This window comes from Zosterops lateralis (genome assembly GCF_965231275.1).
Source record: "Zosterops lateralis genome assembly, chromosome: 11".
In the NCBI taxonomy this organism is placed as follows: domain Eukaryota; kingdom Metazoa; phylum Chordata; class Aves; order Passeriformes; family Zosteropidae; genus Zosterops; species Zosterops lateralis.
In genome coordinates this window covers 4,852,027-4,869,301 of record NC_139771.1, presented here as the reverse complement: position 1 = coordinate 4,869,301, position 17,275 = coordinate 4,852,027, and the positions used below count along the sequence as shown (strand labels likewise).

The 17,275-nt window shown below is 49.5% G+C and overlaps 1 protein-coding gene across 1 annotated transcript in view; it reads right to left on the bottom strand.

Moving 5' to 3' along the window:
* BSN (bassoon presynaptic cytomatrix protein) overlaps positions 1-17,275 on the bottom strand; it is a gene marked incomplete at its 5' end in the record, with an annotated part of 87,124 nt that overhangs the window by 34,892 nt on the left and 34,957 nt on the right. The window contains one exon of the mRNA XM_083869775.1: positions 6,229-7,053. Coding sequence (XP_083725901.1) covers positions 6,229-7,053 — 825 coding nt within the window. The remainder of the gene's footprint in view (positions 1-6,228; positions 7,054-17,275) is intronic.

The following is a 17,275-nucleotide window of genomic DNA, read 5'->3' as shown; positions in this document are numbered from 1 at the left end:
AACAGGCAGTGGCTCCAAGTCCTAGGGCACAGCAAATATGCTCTGGAAAACCAGCCTGGCATAGGCACTTCAAATATATCTTCATTTAGAAGGCAGAAATCCTCTGCTTTGCTCAGCCACTGTCACCTCTGCAAAAATATTGTGTGGTTTTATGAACGATTGAAAACAATCTGCAGTATCAGAAGTATCAATCAGCAGGGTCAACATACAGCCAACATTTGTCCCTTAATAATATAATTGCAGCTAAAACAAGAAAGGAACCTGGAGCTCTGGGCTTTTTTACTGATTAAAGAAAGGAACAGCAGTTCTTAAGATAATTTTAAAGTGGCCAGAAGCTGAGAGCAGGCACGGTGAAGCAAACTCCAGTGTGTGGAGCAGTCCCAGAAGTTCCAAAAACACACAGCAGAAGACAAGAGCCAGCAGCAGACACAGCGCTAACATCTAATGGGGTTCTGCAGAAAATCCAGCAGTGAGGTCTGGTACAGAAACATGGACTGCATGAATGGACCACCCACAGATGCTGCTCATCTCCTGTCAGGTGGGACCCCACTCTTAATTCAGACTCATCTGCAAGGTTACAATGAGCCCAGCCCCGTGTCTGCAGGAGGAGCTGTTGGGGAGCCCAGCAGAACGAACCAGCTTAATTACAGCAGGTTCTGCAGCACAGAAAACTCCTGAGTCACAGCGAGCTGTTAATTACCAGCCCTTAACAGGATTTGAGGGCTCAGGCCAGCAAAACCGCCTTCCTCTCTCGTGCTGCCCTACTATGCAGAGCTCTCAGTTTGACTTAAGTTTATGTGACTGACCTAAATATACATACCCTCAGGGCTGAGGTATTGTTTAAAATTATGATTTCTGCACAAAAATCTAGGAGAAACCCAGCCAGTTGCTGCACCTTGTGGCCTCCATCTCTGGCTCTTTCTCCTGCAAAAAACTCCAGGGTCCAACCTCCTGCCCACCTTTCAAGAGTGGAACTTTGCTCTTCCTCCTGTCCCTGGAAAGGGGACTGGGCCATCCTAACGCTCATCTGAGCTCCAGGGACTCTGCCAAGCTGTCATTACAGGACACTCGACTTAGGGAAAACAGCCTCAAAAGGGTGACTGACAACAGCTGCTCCCTGCTCCATCAGGAGCTGCAGAGCATGTCTCTGCTACCCTCTGAGCCTGGTAGGAACAGGACAATAACAGGACCTGGATTCCTATGGAAAAATGATGCCTAAAAACTTTAAGCCTTGTCCCTGCTTGTCACCCACGCTCCCTGTCACCCTACAAAGGCAGGTAGCTCTTTGGGAAGCATTTCTGATCATCTCACGAAGGACATAGGGCTTTCTGAGATGGAGAGCTGCTGGATCCCCAGCACAGACACCTGTGCTCCAGAGGGCAGGAGTCAGGTTCTTCTTAAGGCACATTTATCCTGCTTTTCTGCCTTGGAAGGAGGGGGAAATAGCCCCAGACGCCAGACCGGGGCTGGGATTTGCACCCCAAGACAGTGCTGAGCTGGAGGCTCTCTTAACTCCGCTAATCCTCTTTGCCTAGGAGCTAATTACATTCCCAGCGAGAGCAGGGACCCTTGGGAAGGGGGGCAGGGAGACTCGGCACACCGGGATGTGAACACAGGCTCCCTCCCGGCTGCCGCCCCTCTCGCAGCGAGGGCACGTGAGGCAGGAGCCCGACGCTCCTCCCGCTCTCTTTTCAGCTCTTCTCTGAAATCTGTGTGCCGGCACCAAAATAATTTTTGGCACAAAACCCTTCCTCGGCTCTCCTTCTCTGACCCATCCTCCGGCTGCCGGCAGCAACACCCTGCTCTGCACAAAGGCTGAGCTCACGGAGCTTTTTTCCTCTCACTGAAGTCCCTTTTCCCAGGCATTCCTCCCTGTAGCCGAGCCAGGAGCTGCCGCGGCCGCTTCTGCAAGTAGGGCAGGTCAGCCCCATCCTCAGCATCAGCATCTCGAATCTGAGCAGTGCAGCATCCCACCCTGGGGAGCTGTTCTGCTCAGGGACCAAATTTATCCAGCAGGAGTTCTTGGATCATGATGAAAAGAGAGGTAAGGGGCTTTCCAGACAGTATTTGATACAGTGATTCACAAGCTCTTTGCAAGAAATCCATCTGAATGGACTGGTTGGTACCTGGCTGCAGGTACCAGGGGAGCAAGCAGAAGGGGAACATGTCCCATGAAGGGCTCAAGCAAACACTGCTCCTGCATCCTGTGATACCACATCCAGGATAATCACAGAATCCCAGATTTGAAGGGACCTTAAAGCTCATCTCATTCCACTCCCGTACCATGCCCAGGGATGCCGTCCACTGGATCAGGTTACTCAAAGCCCCATCCAACCTGGCCTTGAGCACTTCCACGGATGGGAAGTCCACAGCTTCTCTGGGAAACCTCTTCCTGTGTCTCACCAACATATGATAGGCATTTACTGTGTTATATATGCATATATGCATAATAAGGAACCTAACAGCATTAACTGGGGGGGGATCAGACAGAGCAATTCAGCAGCACCAGCTATGAAAACACAAGTGTTATTTAAAAAAGGATGTTTTTTACAATGCATGGGAAAATCAAGGGGGAAAAAAAGCACTTTCAGGATCTGGATGGGGTATGGCCAGTACCACAAATCAGTAAGAAGACCCTCCTGAGGGTCAGGTGCCCATTGGAGGTCTCAGCCTGGCACCTGGGAATCAACAGTGTTCTGCAATGAAACTTGTCACTGCTCCTGTTTCAGGCTGGTTAATAAGGCAACGGGGCATCCTGCCATGTTTATTTAGTAACACAACATGCATAGGTCATTTGTTCCTTAATACAAAACCCCTGGAGTCAATTGGGGTCAACTGGGGTTACTGGGAGAACATAATGCAAGCACAAGGGCAATCACACTGTGAGCCAGCTCTTGCAAGATCACTTGTTCCCTCAGCAGACTGTGCCACAAACAGGAGTTTTCCTACATCTCCAGCAAAATGACCCAGCACCTGGTCTTCCTGCACCAGAAACCTCTTCCCTTCCTGCACGGCATCAGGCTGAGGCTGTAGGGAATTTGGGAGAGTCCCAAAGTGTCAGCTCTGGCTTGAGAACATCTCATGGTACTGCTGCCAGGATGGAGCTCCTGGAGGAGGTGTGAGGAGGTGGGAGGAAGCCCCAGGCACCTATACTCCTGGTATTTCACATAAACAACTTATTTAAAGCTGGGTAATGTGTATTATGGCAAGCATACAGAGAAAGTGGAAGTCAGGCACGCTTTTGGGATTCCTCTGCTGGTCACCCACAGCTTCCAGAGCCAAGGGCCACCACAGTCCACACACAGTCTCCACTTCTCCTGGGATGTACTGCCAAAATGTTACCCTTCTCCCTAAACTCTTCACAGGCCCTACACTTGCACCTTCTGATCATGCACCTTCTGATCATGCCCACCAAGACCCAAAGCCAGAGGAAAGCCAGCCTTGCTGGCAGACCTTGTGGAAACTCAGGGCTCAGAGGCACGACCCAGCTTCTCATGAGTGGGATACTCCTGGAGCATCTTTCACCTGCCATAAGCATCAGTCTATAGCGGTGCAAGGACAAAACGAGAAGCACAAGTTACCCTTTTCTTTGGGTGGCTCAGCACCTGTGCAGCTCAGCCAGTGAGTTCACAGAAAACCAGCACTTTTAGTATCTTCTCTTTTGGTAGGTTTGAGTGCACTTTGGCTGAACAGACTGCTGGGGAGGAGGCAGCTCCTTGGATACCTCCCCAGGCAGCTCCAGAGGGTGGGAGGGGACGACAGGGACACAGAGCCTCTGACTCCATCTTTAGATCAGGAGTGGGATAGGAATCAAAATAGCATGGGTATAATAATACATCTTTACAGGGAAATCAGAAGTTTTAGGGGGTTGCAAATAGGGGCAACAGCTTTCCTCACTTTCTGGAAGTGACAATACAACTTTATTTGCCGGAAAGACATGGTTTTAGTGCTATTTTCCTGCAAAACTCCATCCTTCCTCCAAAAACCAGGCCACTGTGGGCCATGCCCTCTCCCTCCCTGTGACTGATGCTTTTTGGGCCAGGGTGAAGCTTTTCTCAGGCTCCAGGGGTGCCCATCTCCACCACAGTTCATGCTCCTCTGCACTTACCAGACTTGGGATCAAATCCCTCATTAGTTTTCACACAACTTCCAAGGGCAGCTTATAGCCAAGGTCCTAATTCATCAAGCAATTAATGGATCAAGCCTCACTGTTTCAAAGAGTGAGTTCTGGTATTTGCATGAACCTCAGGGCTTGGGACGAGCCCATGTGAGCTGCAGGCAAAAAGAGATCAGACCACAGAGCAATTTTCCCAGAAGATTAAGCAAACCTAATGCCCAACCACGTTAACACACCTTGTGATGTTTCCCTTTCCTCAGAAAGCTTTTGTTAAAAACATCCACAGCACAAGTGCTGCACTTTTTCCTCAACTCTTATAAAAATAAATCCCATAAACCAATCCAACCATGCAGAGCTGGACAAAGCTTCAGTGTAAAGTGAAACAAAACCCATGACAGCACAATGCCTGAGTAAGACCTTGCTGTGGGTCTTCACTCTATATGAAGGCTCGTAGATGTTGCAGGGATGAGCTGCAGCAAGAAACATTAAGAGAAGCCAGGGTGGGTTTGTCCAAGGGTGTCTGAAGGCATTTGCTCAAGAGCTGAGGGAACCCAGGCAGAGTTCAGACTTCAAAATCTGAAATTTAATCCCAGGTGTCAGCTAGTGACCCTAGAGACAAGGGCTAAGAGCTCACCTTTCCTTGGTACATGCAGAGATCACCACATTACTGGCTACAACCCAACCCCAAATTAATTATCTAATTAATTAATTAGCAGCCGGGTGCCAGCGAGCATTAAAGCCTTTGCACCAGTGCATGAGCCTTCTGAAGCCTGGGAACACATTGCTGCCCAGGGGCATGCCTACACGGGGTTCAGCTGTATCCAAAGAACAAACACTTGGACAGCTTTCTTCACTCAAGCCCCCAGGGCAGGGTGGAGGCAGTGGGGGAAGCAACAGCAGGAGCAGAGAACTGGCATTGAAGACAGCATTGTGTACACTGAGATGGCCATTTGGGGGGTTTGCACCTCCACAGACACTCTGGGAGAGCATCTCCTCCACTGCCAACGTGACCACGAGCGGTGGCAGCAGCAGCAGCTTCAGGAAGAACAGAAAATTACTGGGTGTAATTGAAACTGCAGGGAGGAGCTAGGGATATAAAATGTAATTATCTGCTGTGGAACGGAGCCAAGATTAGCAATCCTACTTCTGGTCATTTCAAGTTCCCATTAACTTCTCCATGTGCTGATGTTATCAATTCTGTGTCTTAACGGTCTGTGAGATGCAGCACTTGCAGGAGCAAGCCCTGGACCTCCTCTGGTCAGGGTCTCAAATCACCTGTACGGGGGGGTGAAGGGCCTGGAAGATGGCCCTCCCTAGCTTCCAAGGTGGAAGGGGTAGGAGGATGCTCCAGCTGAACCACTTGCACCACTCTCCTCTCTAGGCACCAGTGACTGGAATTGGCTGAGGTGCTTTTTTGTTGCTTGAGAAGATGATCTGTGTGGGCATCACAATTCAGAGACATACTCAACTGTAACTATAAGATTGGGTGGATTTCAGACCATCTCAGCCTCTGTTCTCGTCTTGCACTCTATCTCAGCAGGCTGCAGAATGCACACCCAGTTCACATCGAAACAACACTGGGCATCCCCACATCCACCCCATGCTCAGCCCATTCCATTGTCCTGCACACAGGCTCCTCTTGCTGAGGGCCTGACACTTTCTTCCCCTGTATCATCTTCCTTGCAGTCTCACCACTCAAGAATGCAGGATCATTAGCCTCATCTCCAGTCTGGCCAAGGCCTTCATCCACACCAAGAGGAGGAGGATGCTAGCTGGGGAGTGGCACTTGCATGACCTCACCCTTGGACAACTCTGGAGAGCAGTGGTCACTGCTGGGAGTGCCCTTAACAACAGCCATGCCTTGCTCTGCTCCTTGCATGAAACCAGCATGAAATCAGTGTACACACACGAAATCCATGTCTTTGCCAGGAGGTGGAGGAGCACGGACTCCATCCCTGCAGCTTGCCCTAGGAGGAACTTGGCTTCAGCAGTTTCTTAAAGGCTTTTTTATAGACCTTTGAAAGCAAGCACCCCATCTTGTCTCCATTTTAAGCAAGGAGAGAGCATGCGCCCTTGGATCAGAAGACGCCCGCCCCCGCCAGCCCCCTTACCTCCACGAGGTGAGGCGTGGGGTTGAAGCCACACATGTTGCAGACCTGCTGCCGGCAGGTTGTGCAGGTGTTGTAGTTGGGGGGCTCACTGGAGCCCACGTTGATCTCCGCCTTGCACAGGGGGCACGAGACCCTTGCTTTCGGCACTTCCTTTGGCTTGACGCCCTGCTCCGGTTTGCCCGGCTTCGCCGCCGGCACGGCACCAGCCCGGCCCTGTGCCCCTGGGGCTTTGGGACCAGCCTCTTTGCTGGCATCGCTGAAGACAATTTTTGGAGGCACTTTGCCAGGAGACGGCTGGCTCGGAGCAGGGGCCTCTGGCTGGACAGACATGAGCGTGCTGGCCTGGGTCAGGAGGGATGCCCCAAAGCCAAAGAGCTTCCCTGTGAGCCCCTCCTGGGGCTGCTCCGGTGCTCCAGCCCCGGGGGCTGGGGCAGCAGGCTTTACCCCCACATCTCCCGGCATCTTTCTCTGCTCAGAGGGGGAAGGCTTGGCTTGCTGATGCTGCGGGGAGGACCTGGCCTGATGCTGCGGGGAGGACCTGGCCTGATGCTGTGGGGAGGACCTGGCCGCCTCCTGAGGTTTTGGCTGTCCTTGTGGTTCCCTCTGCGGCGTTGTGGGCTGAGGTTTGGGTTGCTCTTGTGGCAGGGGGCGGGGGGCTGGTGGGGTCTTATCTGCAACCGGGGGTTGCGGGTGCTTGGCTGGGGACTGGGAGGGGGACGGCGAAGAGGAGTGCAGCTGCTGCTGGCTCTTGGAGCGAGGAGCCGTGGTCATGTCCATCCCCAGAGCCCGCTGCATCTGGCAGTTCAAGCACAGCCATTCCTTCACCTATGAGACAAGGAGAGGACATGAGCAGTGAGTGACGGGCAGGTACAGCTGGCAGCCCCAGTACACCCCTACCTCCCCCCAAACACACCCCCACATAGCCACAGGAACCAGCCATCAGCCCCTGAAAAACATTTTGGTACCATGTTCTTCACTAGCAGTACCTCGCAGTCAGGGCGAGCAGCCCCCATCTGTCACAGGTACCCACAGCACAGCACGCCAGCATGAACGCCAGCTTTAATTAGCCCTGGTCTGCTTCCAAGGCTTCTGCTGTGAAGTGACTGCTTGCCATGAGGCTCTGCCTCTCCTGAGGGAAGAGGGGCCTTTCCGAGGGCTCATAGCTCCACCAACTCCCCAAAGCCCATATTTTCCCTCCTGCTTGGTGACCAGAGATACCAAAGAGAATAGCCAAGGCCAAATGAGGAAGTACCACGGTGCCATGGTCAGTGCTTCCCTGGGACTAGCAGAGATAGATTTTCTGGAATCAGTGCAGTGTCTGTGATATTCCACCTCAAAATTTGGTTCTAGAATGCTGTAAGGGACTGCAAAGAGTGCTGCTCCTTGCACAATGCATCTGCCCTTCCAGGAAGGAAAGTGCATGCTGGGGAGCAAAAGGTTAATTTTCACTCTCACCACGATGAACTTTTGCATGCAAATGAAAAGTAGAACAGTTCCCTGGCTAAGTGGTGATAAACGAAAGACTTTCCCCAGGAGAGATGTTCCCTTCGACACACTAATCTCTAAATTAAGTTAATTAAAGAGGCTGTAGAGCCTTTCCATATGAGGAATCACCAGGATGCTCAGCAGCTCCACAAGTATTAATATACAGCACAGTCAGCAGGACAGCCAGGTCTGCTTGTAAAAGACTTCTCTAAGACAAGCAACTAAGGTGGCAAAAAGGACCAGAACATTCCCAAAAACCAGAGCAGCACCCAGGCCAAGCAGATACAGAGCCTGGCAGGGGCAGCACACAACAATTCCTGGCCCTTGTGCTCCCTGGGGGCTGCACATCCCACAGGCCTGCACCCACTGCACAAGCTGTGGATTTTCCTGCCTTTCATTCTGGAAGCTCTCTCTTCATTCCAGTGTTATGGATCACCTCTAAGGCTCAGCTTAATCCCTGCTGCAGAGACATTAATCACCTTGCCCAGTCTCACAGCTCCCGGTCTGCTTGGCCTTTTGGTCCTACGGCTGGAGGCAGGGGTGATTCAGCACTTGGCCACAGGGTTTTTCCCCCTACACTCCAACCACACAACAGGCACATTTCAACCTTTTCCTGCTCACAGGAGCTGCCTGCAGAGATGCAGCTGGGTGTTATTGTAGGTCTCATGACAGGACATGATGGCAATCCTTGAGAGGTGAAGCAGATAAACCCTAAACCCTTCCTTACAAGTCCCCTCTCCAGAAGGGTTCCCATAAAGGCCAGCCTTCAAATAATAAACTTTTAAAAACAGATGAAATTCAGATCAGCTAGGAAAGGTGGGTTTAAATTCATGGGGGGTAGATGAAACCTCCATCTGCCCACTGCACCCCTTCCCCTCTCCACCCAGCACCCGCTGGGTGCCAAGGCTTGGCATTGCCTAAAGCAAAGCTGTACCCATCACTTTACAAACCTGGCTGCACATCAGCTCTGTGCTTTCTTTTCCCAGACTTCCCTGTACTTGCTGAGCTCCCACGCCACTTTCTACATCAGCCTCCGCTCGAATCCTTTACTTGGAACTGAGGGAAAACAGCCTCAATTTTGCCCAGCAATTTTGCGCTATATTGTTGCTTCTCCAAGCTGTTCCAAAGGAGCCCCATTATATTTAGTTCCTGAAAATAGTACTTTAATTTTTAGAATTTCTTAGGGTCTTGCCGTCTCTCTTCTGAGATCCAGAATTTCTTGCGTTATTTTTGCTTTCACACCCCCTGGAATTTCTTCCCACAGTTCTATTTCAAGAGAGTGTCTACCAAAATCCCATCAGCTTTGCCCACCATCCCCATCAGCTCAAATTAAGGGAGAACCAAGTCTTTCTATTCAAGTTCTTGTTCCCAGGATGCAAGAAATTCAAATCTTCCCTCTCTGCATAATCTCCTTACCCACTCTTTAAGACCCTAAGTGAGGTGGAAACTGGGGGAAAAGGAGATCCACTCCCTCTCTGTGCCACACACAGTCCCCACTCTGCCCTTGTCCGAGGCTCCTCCAGGAAAACCTGGGCAGCGGGAGGCACTGTGCCTTTTCCCGGGACCACAGGAGCTGTGTATGGCTCATGGACAAACACACCAGGACCTCCTTCAGCTCAGGGCTGAAGAACAATGGGATCATTTTAACTTTCTCACTTTTCACAATGAACCTACGACCCAGACAGGAAAAAGCCAGGGGGTGTTTTAGATGGGATAGGAGCATCCAATTGCCCTTGGTGACTTGGTGAGGAGCTGCTGAGGAACGTCTGTCCTGGGGAGCAGGAGAAAGCTGCAGGAAATACAGTGGGCCATGAGCTCCCAGAACAAGCATTTGAAATGTAAATTGAGTTGGGAATATCACAAATTGCCTGACCGGCCTCCACTGATGAAACCGATGACACACCGTGTGGGTTACACAGATCAAAGACAACTTAAAGGATGCTGCAGGGAAGACAGCAAAGAGGAAGGGCTGAGTTGTCTTGCCAAAGATCCTTCCCCCAAGGAGGAGAAAGGCAAAGGAAAAAGCCTGGGTGATATAGTAGAAAATATAATTATTTTCATACTCTTTTCCCCTATTTCTCTCTACTGTTTTCTGGGCATCTTCTCTCTGCATGATGAATCTGCAAGCTAGAAGAGAAGCATTTAGAGGATGGTGATGCAAGTCAATTAAATAATCCTGTTCCATCTATTTCTGTGTCCTATTTGCCCAGTTCTTCCCCAAATCAAAAATTTCAGGGGTTGGATTAGTAAAGACTTACACCCAGACTCTTCCTAGGAAGGATGGGGGTCCATCACTAGGTGAAGATGGAGGAGCTGCTAATAAGACAGATATGATGGACATGCTGTAATCACTGTCCTGGAACATTTGGGAACAAGCAGGATAACACTCGTTATGAGGATGAAGCATTTCCATCCTATTAGCAATTGAGAAGCACATTCAACAACATCTACCAGCACCAGAAGATATTTAAATTTGGCAGAACTGAATAATTTTGCATCCAAGAGCTCTAAGAGAACTAAGAAAACTGCTGCATGCTGATGTTCATTTTTAAGAGGAAATTTTAGGAGGCTGGAAGTCTTCTACTTAAAGAAAGCAAAGGTATGGCCTGAAGAGGACAGGGAGACTGACATCTGTCCAAGGCAGAAAGACTGTGCAGAGAACTGAAGGACACACAAATATGCCCATCAACATGGTTTTAGGAAAAATAGGTCACAGCAAAGCAAACCTGATTTTATTCTTTGCACATCTGATATTAGTAATGCACAGAAGCAATATCCTTGATGTCCAAAAGGTGTTTTGACCTAGTATTGTATGACATGCTGACAAAAATAAAAAGCACAATAGAATATGAATAGTGAATATGCTAAATGGATTTCAGACTGGTTACCTGGCTGAGCTGGGGGCAAGGAGAATTCACCACTGCCAAGGTATCATCATCTCACTGTGGGAAGCACCAGTCACACACAGTGCATTTTGGTAAAACCACAGAATGAGAATGGTTTTGGTTGAAAGGGACCTTAAAGATCATCTTGTTCCAGCCCCCCATATCTTAAATATCCATGAAGATGAGTCTCTACTGCCTAGCAAACGTATGCTCAGTCCATGCAGGAAGCCTGGAGCTGGAAGGAGGAGTGAGGAGGTGGCTCAGCCTCCTCTCCCAGCACCATGGGACTCCTTCCAGAGCCCTCCATGGTTCCACACTGACATTTTAAGGAGATCAGTAAAACACGGTGGGAGATACAGACCGGATCTGTAAGAGTGATTCCAGGGATGCAGAAAATGTCTGAAATGAGAGAATTGAAGAGGTTGATCTTTTTCATTTATCAAAGAGAAGATTAAGAAGTGACTTGATTACGATATAGCAGCACATTCAGTGGAAACAGTATCAGGTACTAAAAGGTTGTTAATTAGGCAGAAAAAGGCATAAAAAGAACTAATGACTGGAAGTGGAAGCCAAATATATTAAGCATCACTTTTAACAGCAGATGTTTCTAACCATTGAAGCAAATTATACACATGCAGAAGACTGCATGTTGGGCTCAGCAGAAGACTCAGGGAGGTAAAGCTTGCAGGCCTTTCATCTATAGGGTATTTTATGCCTGTTCTGATCTCACAAGCTTTGATAGCTTGAACCATCCCATCTGTATGGACATTTGGAATGTTTGTATCTGATACCTGACCTGCCCCAGCCTGCACAAAGTGCCCAACACACGCACAATCACCAGCCTTACCCTTCCCACCATAGAGTCCTCCAATATCCCAGAATATTCCTCAAAACCCCCTTCCAAATCTTATTATTCTCTGATGCATAGGTAGGTCAGCAAATGGTGGTGCTTGCTGGGTCACAGCTGCCAGATGTGCCTCCTCCCTCAATACTGTCCTGTGAGCACCGACCATTTGCAAATCCCATTAGGAATGAAAACTTTCCAATCAGCATTTTCTTTAAAAAAATTGCAGCAGGAATATCCACAGCACATGCTGGCTCTGCTCAGTGCAGATTTAAACACTGGTAAGAATTATAAATTAAACATATATACACATGCAGACACATATTAAATTACAGGCATCGTGGGCTAGATTGTGACCCTCTGCAGAGTAGGTACATAAGGGGGACCAAGATCCATCCCTGTGCACTGTGGTTTCCAAACCATCTAAAAAAACACCAAGAAAAGCACACATTTAAAAAGGATCTGAAATGATAGACACAGCTTGAGTCTATAAAGCTTCTGCAGTTATTCTAACACCACCTATTTTAGGAGACTATGTGAAAATAGCCCATCCCCAGTATTTGTTACCAGATGTGAGGGAGTGCTGGTTATGTGCAGGTTGTTTTGTTCCTCTCAGATAAGACAATACAGCTCTAAAAGTATCTCAAGTATAGAGTTTAGCCTTTGCAGTGGGCAGAAGCTTTAAAATGAGCATTGTAAGAAAAACATCGTAATTGAACATCCAAGATATTTTCACGCCAAAATTTAGGATTATAATACAGAGTAATTCTGTCTTTGCTGAGGGTTGGTTATTTTGGACCATTTGGAGGTCACCCAGGATGCTATCCTACTAGAAGAAATAATAAAACCAAAAAGAAGCGACCATATTTAGGTACCATATTTATGACTTTGGAGACTTGAGATGGAATGGTTCCTCACCAGCTCTACCCATTTAGACCTTGCTGCAGCCAAAGCCATCAACCTTGCTAGCTACACACCCCTGTGTCAGAGGAGGCCACGGGGCTCAGCCCATCTGACCTGCTTTAAACAATTATTTTAGACTGGGAAGAACAGCTCCCAAGTCATCTTGAATCCAGCATGATCAATCCCACCCAAAGGTGGCCATTTTGGACAGGACAGATAAAAGGAGCTTTGTTCAGCAGAAGATACAACCCACAGTCATCCTTGGGCATGAGATGTACAACGAGCTGAAAAAATAGAAACCAAGTTCATGGGAATTCAGAACAAAAAAGGAAAGGAATGTGGGTTTTCTGTGAGTTGATGAAAACGTGTATTTAACAATTCTACAAAACTGGAAATCCTGAAAAGAAAACCCCAACCGTGTTTGGGAGGAGCCTGACAGGATGCCTCCAGCAGCAGCTTTTCAAATCCAAGAGCCCCAAGGAAGCCCCTTCCCCAGAACCCCCCACAGATGAAGCCACCCTCCAGCAGATGCACCCCAAGGCCAAGGTCACAGCTCCCTCTGCCTTTTGCGGGCACCAGTATGAGTATAAAAATAACCCCAGCTGGAACTGGGTAATGAAGGTACTGTGTTAATCAGGCTAACAGAGAGGCTTAGCAGCAGGATCACTGACTGGATGGAGACAGGTTTCATTCATGGCTGCTACTGGCTTATCCTGGAGGAACACTGCAACAGCCTGGCCTCTCCCAAGAGCTGCCAGTGCCCTGCCTGAGAGTGTCCTTACGTGTCTTCAGCTCAGCAGCTCTGCCTGCACATGAAGAACTATTGTCTCACAAAATCAGCCGGTCGGCGAAATGTCCCTTCCCTCCACACCTCCTGGATCCACTCCTGAGGAGCTCTCTGGGGGGCACGTCTTGTGTTTTACATTGTCACACTAAGATCTGCCAAAGCCACATACATACTCTGCAATGAAACAATATCCTGATCCAAGGGAAGAGGCAGTGCTAGAAGGCAGCCCTTGGCTAGAGAACAGAGGGAATGGCAAGTTGTGGGGAGCTAGGATACTGCTGGGAAGGCAGGAGGTGGGAATGGCTGCAGGGCAGCAGGGAAAGCTCAGCAAATCCTGGACGAGCTGCTGATGCACAGAAAAAACTAAAGGTACCATGTGGATCAGGTTTCCTACACCATCCCAGCCTAGCTGATGGAGCGCAGGACAAACACCAATATACACCTTATTCTGAAGTTTTGGGTTTGTTAGAGAGAACTAAACTCTCTCTGGAAGTGTTTGAGGCAAAGGTTGGATGGAGCCCTGAGCAATCTTATCTAGTGGAAGGTGTCCCTGCCCATGGCAGGGGGTTGGAATGAGGTATCTTGAAGGTCTCTTCCAATTCAAACCATTCTATGATCCTGTCACTGAGTTCTCCTATAGCAGTGCCGGGACAGTTTGCCATGGAGCTCATGTGTAGAGGGTAGGAAGAGCAGCCCTGGTTGTTTGGATCCGTGCACAGCCTACGTGCAAATACAAAGAGGAGCCTGCAAAGCATCCCATTGAGGCTGTGATGTGGTTTATCAGCCAGAGTCTGAGCTGAGGGGGACAGATAACACCAGGAGATGGAGTCTCCTGAGGTGCCTTGGGAGGACCATGAGCAGCCCAGGGTGCGGGAGCTGTTGTGTGCCCAGGGCCAGGCTGCATGTCAAGACATCACCAGAATTCACGCCTGCATCCAGGTGGAGAGGAGGCGGATGCAAACATGCAGGCAGCGTGGGCTGAAGCTTCCTGGTCCAAATCTAAAGCAGTTTGAGGAGAATCCAGGGCTCCAGAGAAAATGTGCAATTAGGAGTGTTTCAGCACTTAATCGACAGGGGAATTGGTCACTGAGGCACCGAGTCACTTGTGAAAAAGGCCACCTTATGCTCATCTTTATCTTCAAACATCTCAATATAAATAAAATCTAGTCCTTGGCACTCCTGCCCAGAAGGGGAAGCCACCGGAGCCGTCAGTAATCATCCTGCTAATGCTTGCCAGAAAATAATCAACTTGCTCGCTTGTTGGCGAGTGAGAGGAACCAACCCCCAAACTCATCTCCTTCTCTGCAAATAACAGATGGGAAACTGCGTTTGTCCAGAGAATCGAGCTGCGAAATAAGACAGTGCCATTTCATCCTATGAGTCACTTCTCAACCAGTTTCCTTTCTCTAGTTAGCACTCCCTGAACCAACCCCAGGCTACTTGAGCACGTCTCCTCTCCTCAAAGGACATCAGGAGGCACTGACCCCCACGAGGCTCTGCAGTTTCAAAGACCACCTCCAGCTCCTGCACCTCGCTGCTCGGTCCATCTTTCTCAGCACCACGCAACCACGGACACGGGGATGAAGCAAACGATCAAAGGAAATAACTGCACACCCAACAGCTTTGCAACTAACCTCAATCTGCTGTCACAGGCAGGACGGTGCTCCCTGGCAGCATCCCCCATGGCTACCTCCTCAGGAAGTGAGAGCATCCCCTCCTTCACTGCTTGCCCTTGCTGGCAGAGAGGAGCAGATGGGCAGAGGAAACCTTTCCAGCGCCAGACCCAGCGCTGCTCCTCTGCTCTCCCCGGAGTGCGGGTCCCCCGCCAAACAAGGCGCTGCCTAGCTAAGCAAGCCGGCAGTGCCGCCGCCCGAGGCAAAGGGACAAGTCCTTCCAGTTCATTAGGGAAGGTTTCTTGTGCGATTTGCTGCCTCACTAGCTCCTGTTTAGACAGCCTTTGTTCCCCGTCCGTAGGAGTGCATGAAAGGTTTGGACGTCTGTACGTGCTGGGAGGATGCTGTTCCCCGGGCCGGGAGCATGGCAGAGAGCTCACCCTGGGCTTTAACCTCCCGAGCTGTGCACGCCAAGGTGCTCTAAGTGCAGCCCCAGGTCCCTCTCGCTCCGTAATGCGGGGTTTCCACGGGAGCCCTCTCGGCCAAGGAAAGCCTAATGGCTCGCTTTGCCTTTTTCTGCTGCTGCTCCCGTGCCCTGCCGCCAGCCGAAAGACGGACGTCCTGAGTAACAGGAGCCTCCGGTCCTGCTCGCTCACTCAGTGTCTCCTGCAGAACTAAAATAGCAGCCTGGGAGGGAACAGAGGAGCTCAAAACTTTCCATTTCCGGGTACCTCCTGCCCAAAGAAGAAGAATGCATGAGGCCGCGGAGCTCTTACGGGTGTCATGTGCAGCACCAATGCAATTCACAGCTATGATGCTATAAAGAGCACAGGCTGCTCCCAGTAAATAGACTTGTAACATATTAATTTAAAAGCAGCCCAGCTTCCTCTTAGTAACACAAAATAAAATAATCCATTTACTGCATGGCTCACATTTATTCAGCTCTGGGTGGTCCCTGGTGTAGCCTTGCTCATGAGCTTCCAGCTCCTTTGGGAACCCTCGTGGACAACTACAGCAATGGGAGATAATGGCTGTACCTCAGGGACTCAACTAAACACTCTTGAATATTTAAAAGTTCTTTCACCCCCAAACTTTGCATTATCTGAGCAGCACCAACATCTGAGTATAGCACAGCAGTGATGAGGGAAGAGAGGAGCGTGATCCTCTGACCCACGTGTCTAGGATGGAAGGTTTTAAATACTATAAGCAATTCTGGTGTGGCATAAACAGCCCAAAGTGTTTTCAGAGACAGGGTTGCAAACCTCGTGTTATGGCCTCACACTTTTTCCAGACTGAAGGAACCAAGTTAAGTCTAATTTATCCTGGGCTAGTGTGTATTTATGAGTGAAGCCACTGGAATGCAAAACTTGTGTGAATGAACACATCATAGTGGATCAGTGCATCAGAGCAGAGTGTATCTTCTGCCTTTCTTTTTTTTTGTGTTGTTGTTATTCTGGATTAAATATGTAACAAATGTTCTTGCAGAATTTAGGGCCCGAAGATAGACAAGCCACTGCACAATCTTTTTACATACCTAAACAGACTTAATTGCTCAATTATTCCAGATAAACACGATAAATTGCCTGTCATGAATAATTTATAATCCAGCTAGCCACACAATCTGTGAAAAACAAATCTATGGCTTCAGCAAAAGAAATGCAAGCAGATGCCATGATCCCAAGACACCTTGCTGGGTACTAAACGCTGGCCAAAGGAGCAATAGGCTGGCCAGAGCAGGTTTGATCTTTCACAAAACCCTTTGGACAGTCCAGATCTTCATTTGGGTTATTGTGTTGCCGAGAGGATGCAATTATTGACAAATAAAATAGGCAGGAAGTATGGGTGTGCACCTTGGAGGAGACAGGCACAGTACACACACCCCTCCTGTTGATGGTCTGGACAGGGCTGGGTGTCCCATACAGCCCTTCCTGGGAGCTGGCTGTACTGGTTTCCCCAGGAATTGCATCAGATGATGGTGATGAGCTGAAGAGCTGCAGTGAGGCACAGCAGGATGCAGTGCTGGAGGATGGAGGCCCACAGGGCCTGCCTCAAGGGACAACACTCAGGTTGCTGGGGAAGAGGCAAGGGAAGGAGCACTGCCAGGGGATGGAAAGGACCCATCCAGCCAGAACTATCCATGCTTGGATAGGAGAGAACTGAGAAAGCAACCTGGAAGGTGTCCAGAAGGAGGGTTAATCCTAAACCCATGACAAAGCCTTCCCAGGCAGCTCCTTTCCCACAGCAGAGGGGAAACGACCCAGGCAGAGGGGCAGGTACCAGCTCCTGGCTCCAGTGACCCCAGACAAATGCAAGAGGCTTTCCCACGGGGCTCAAGGCTCTACCACAAACCTTGAGCCTCTTCATGACTCTCTGAGAAGCAGAGCAGAGGCACTGGGTAGATTTCCTCCAGCCTGGGCACCCCTTCCCAGAAATAGCTTGTCCAGTCACCAGCCACCTATTTTAAATTAGAACAGGTTTTTTGTGTTGGAATTCCTATTCCTATCCAAATAAACCTGGGCATCCAAATACA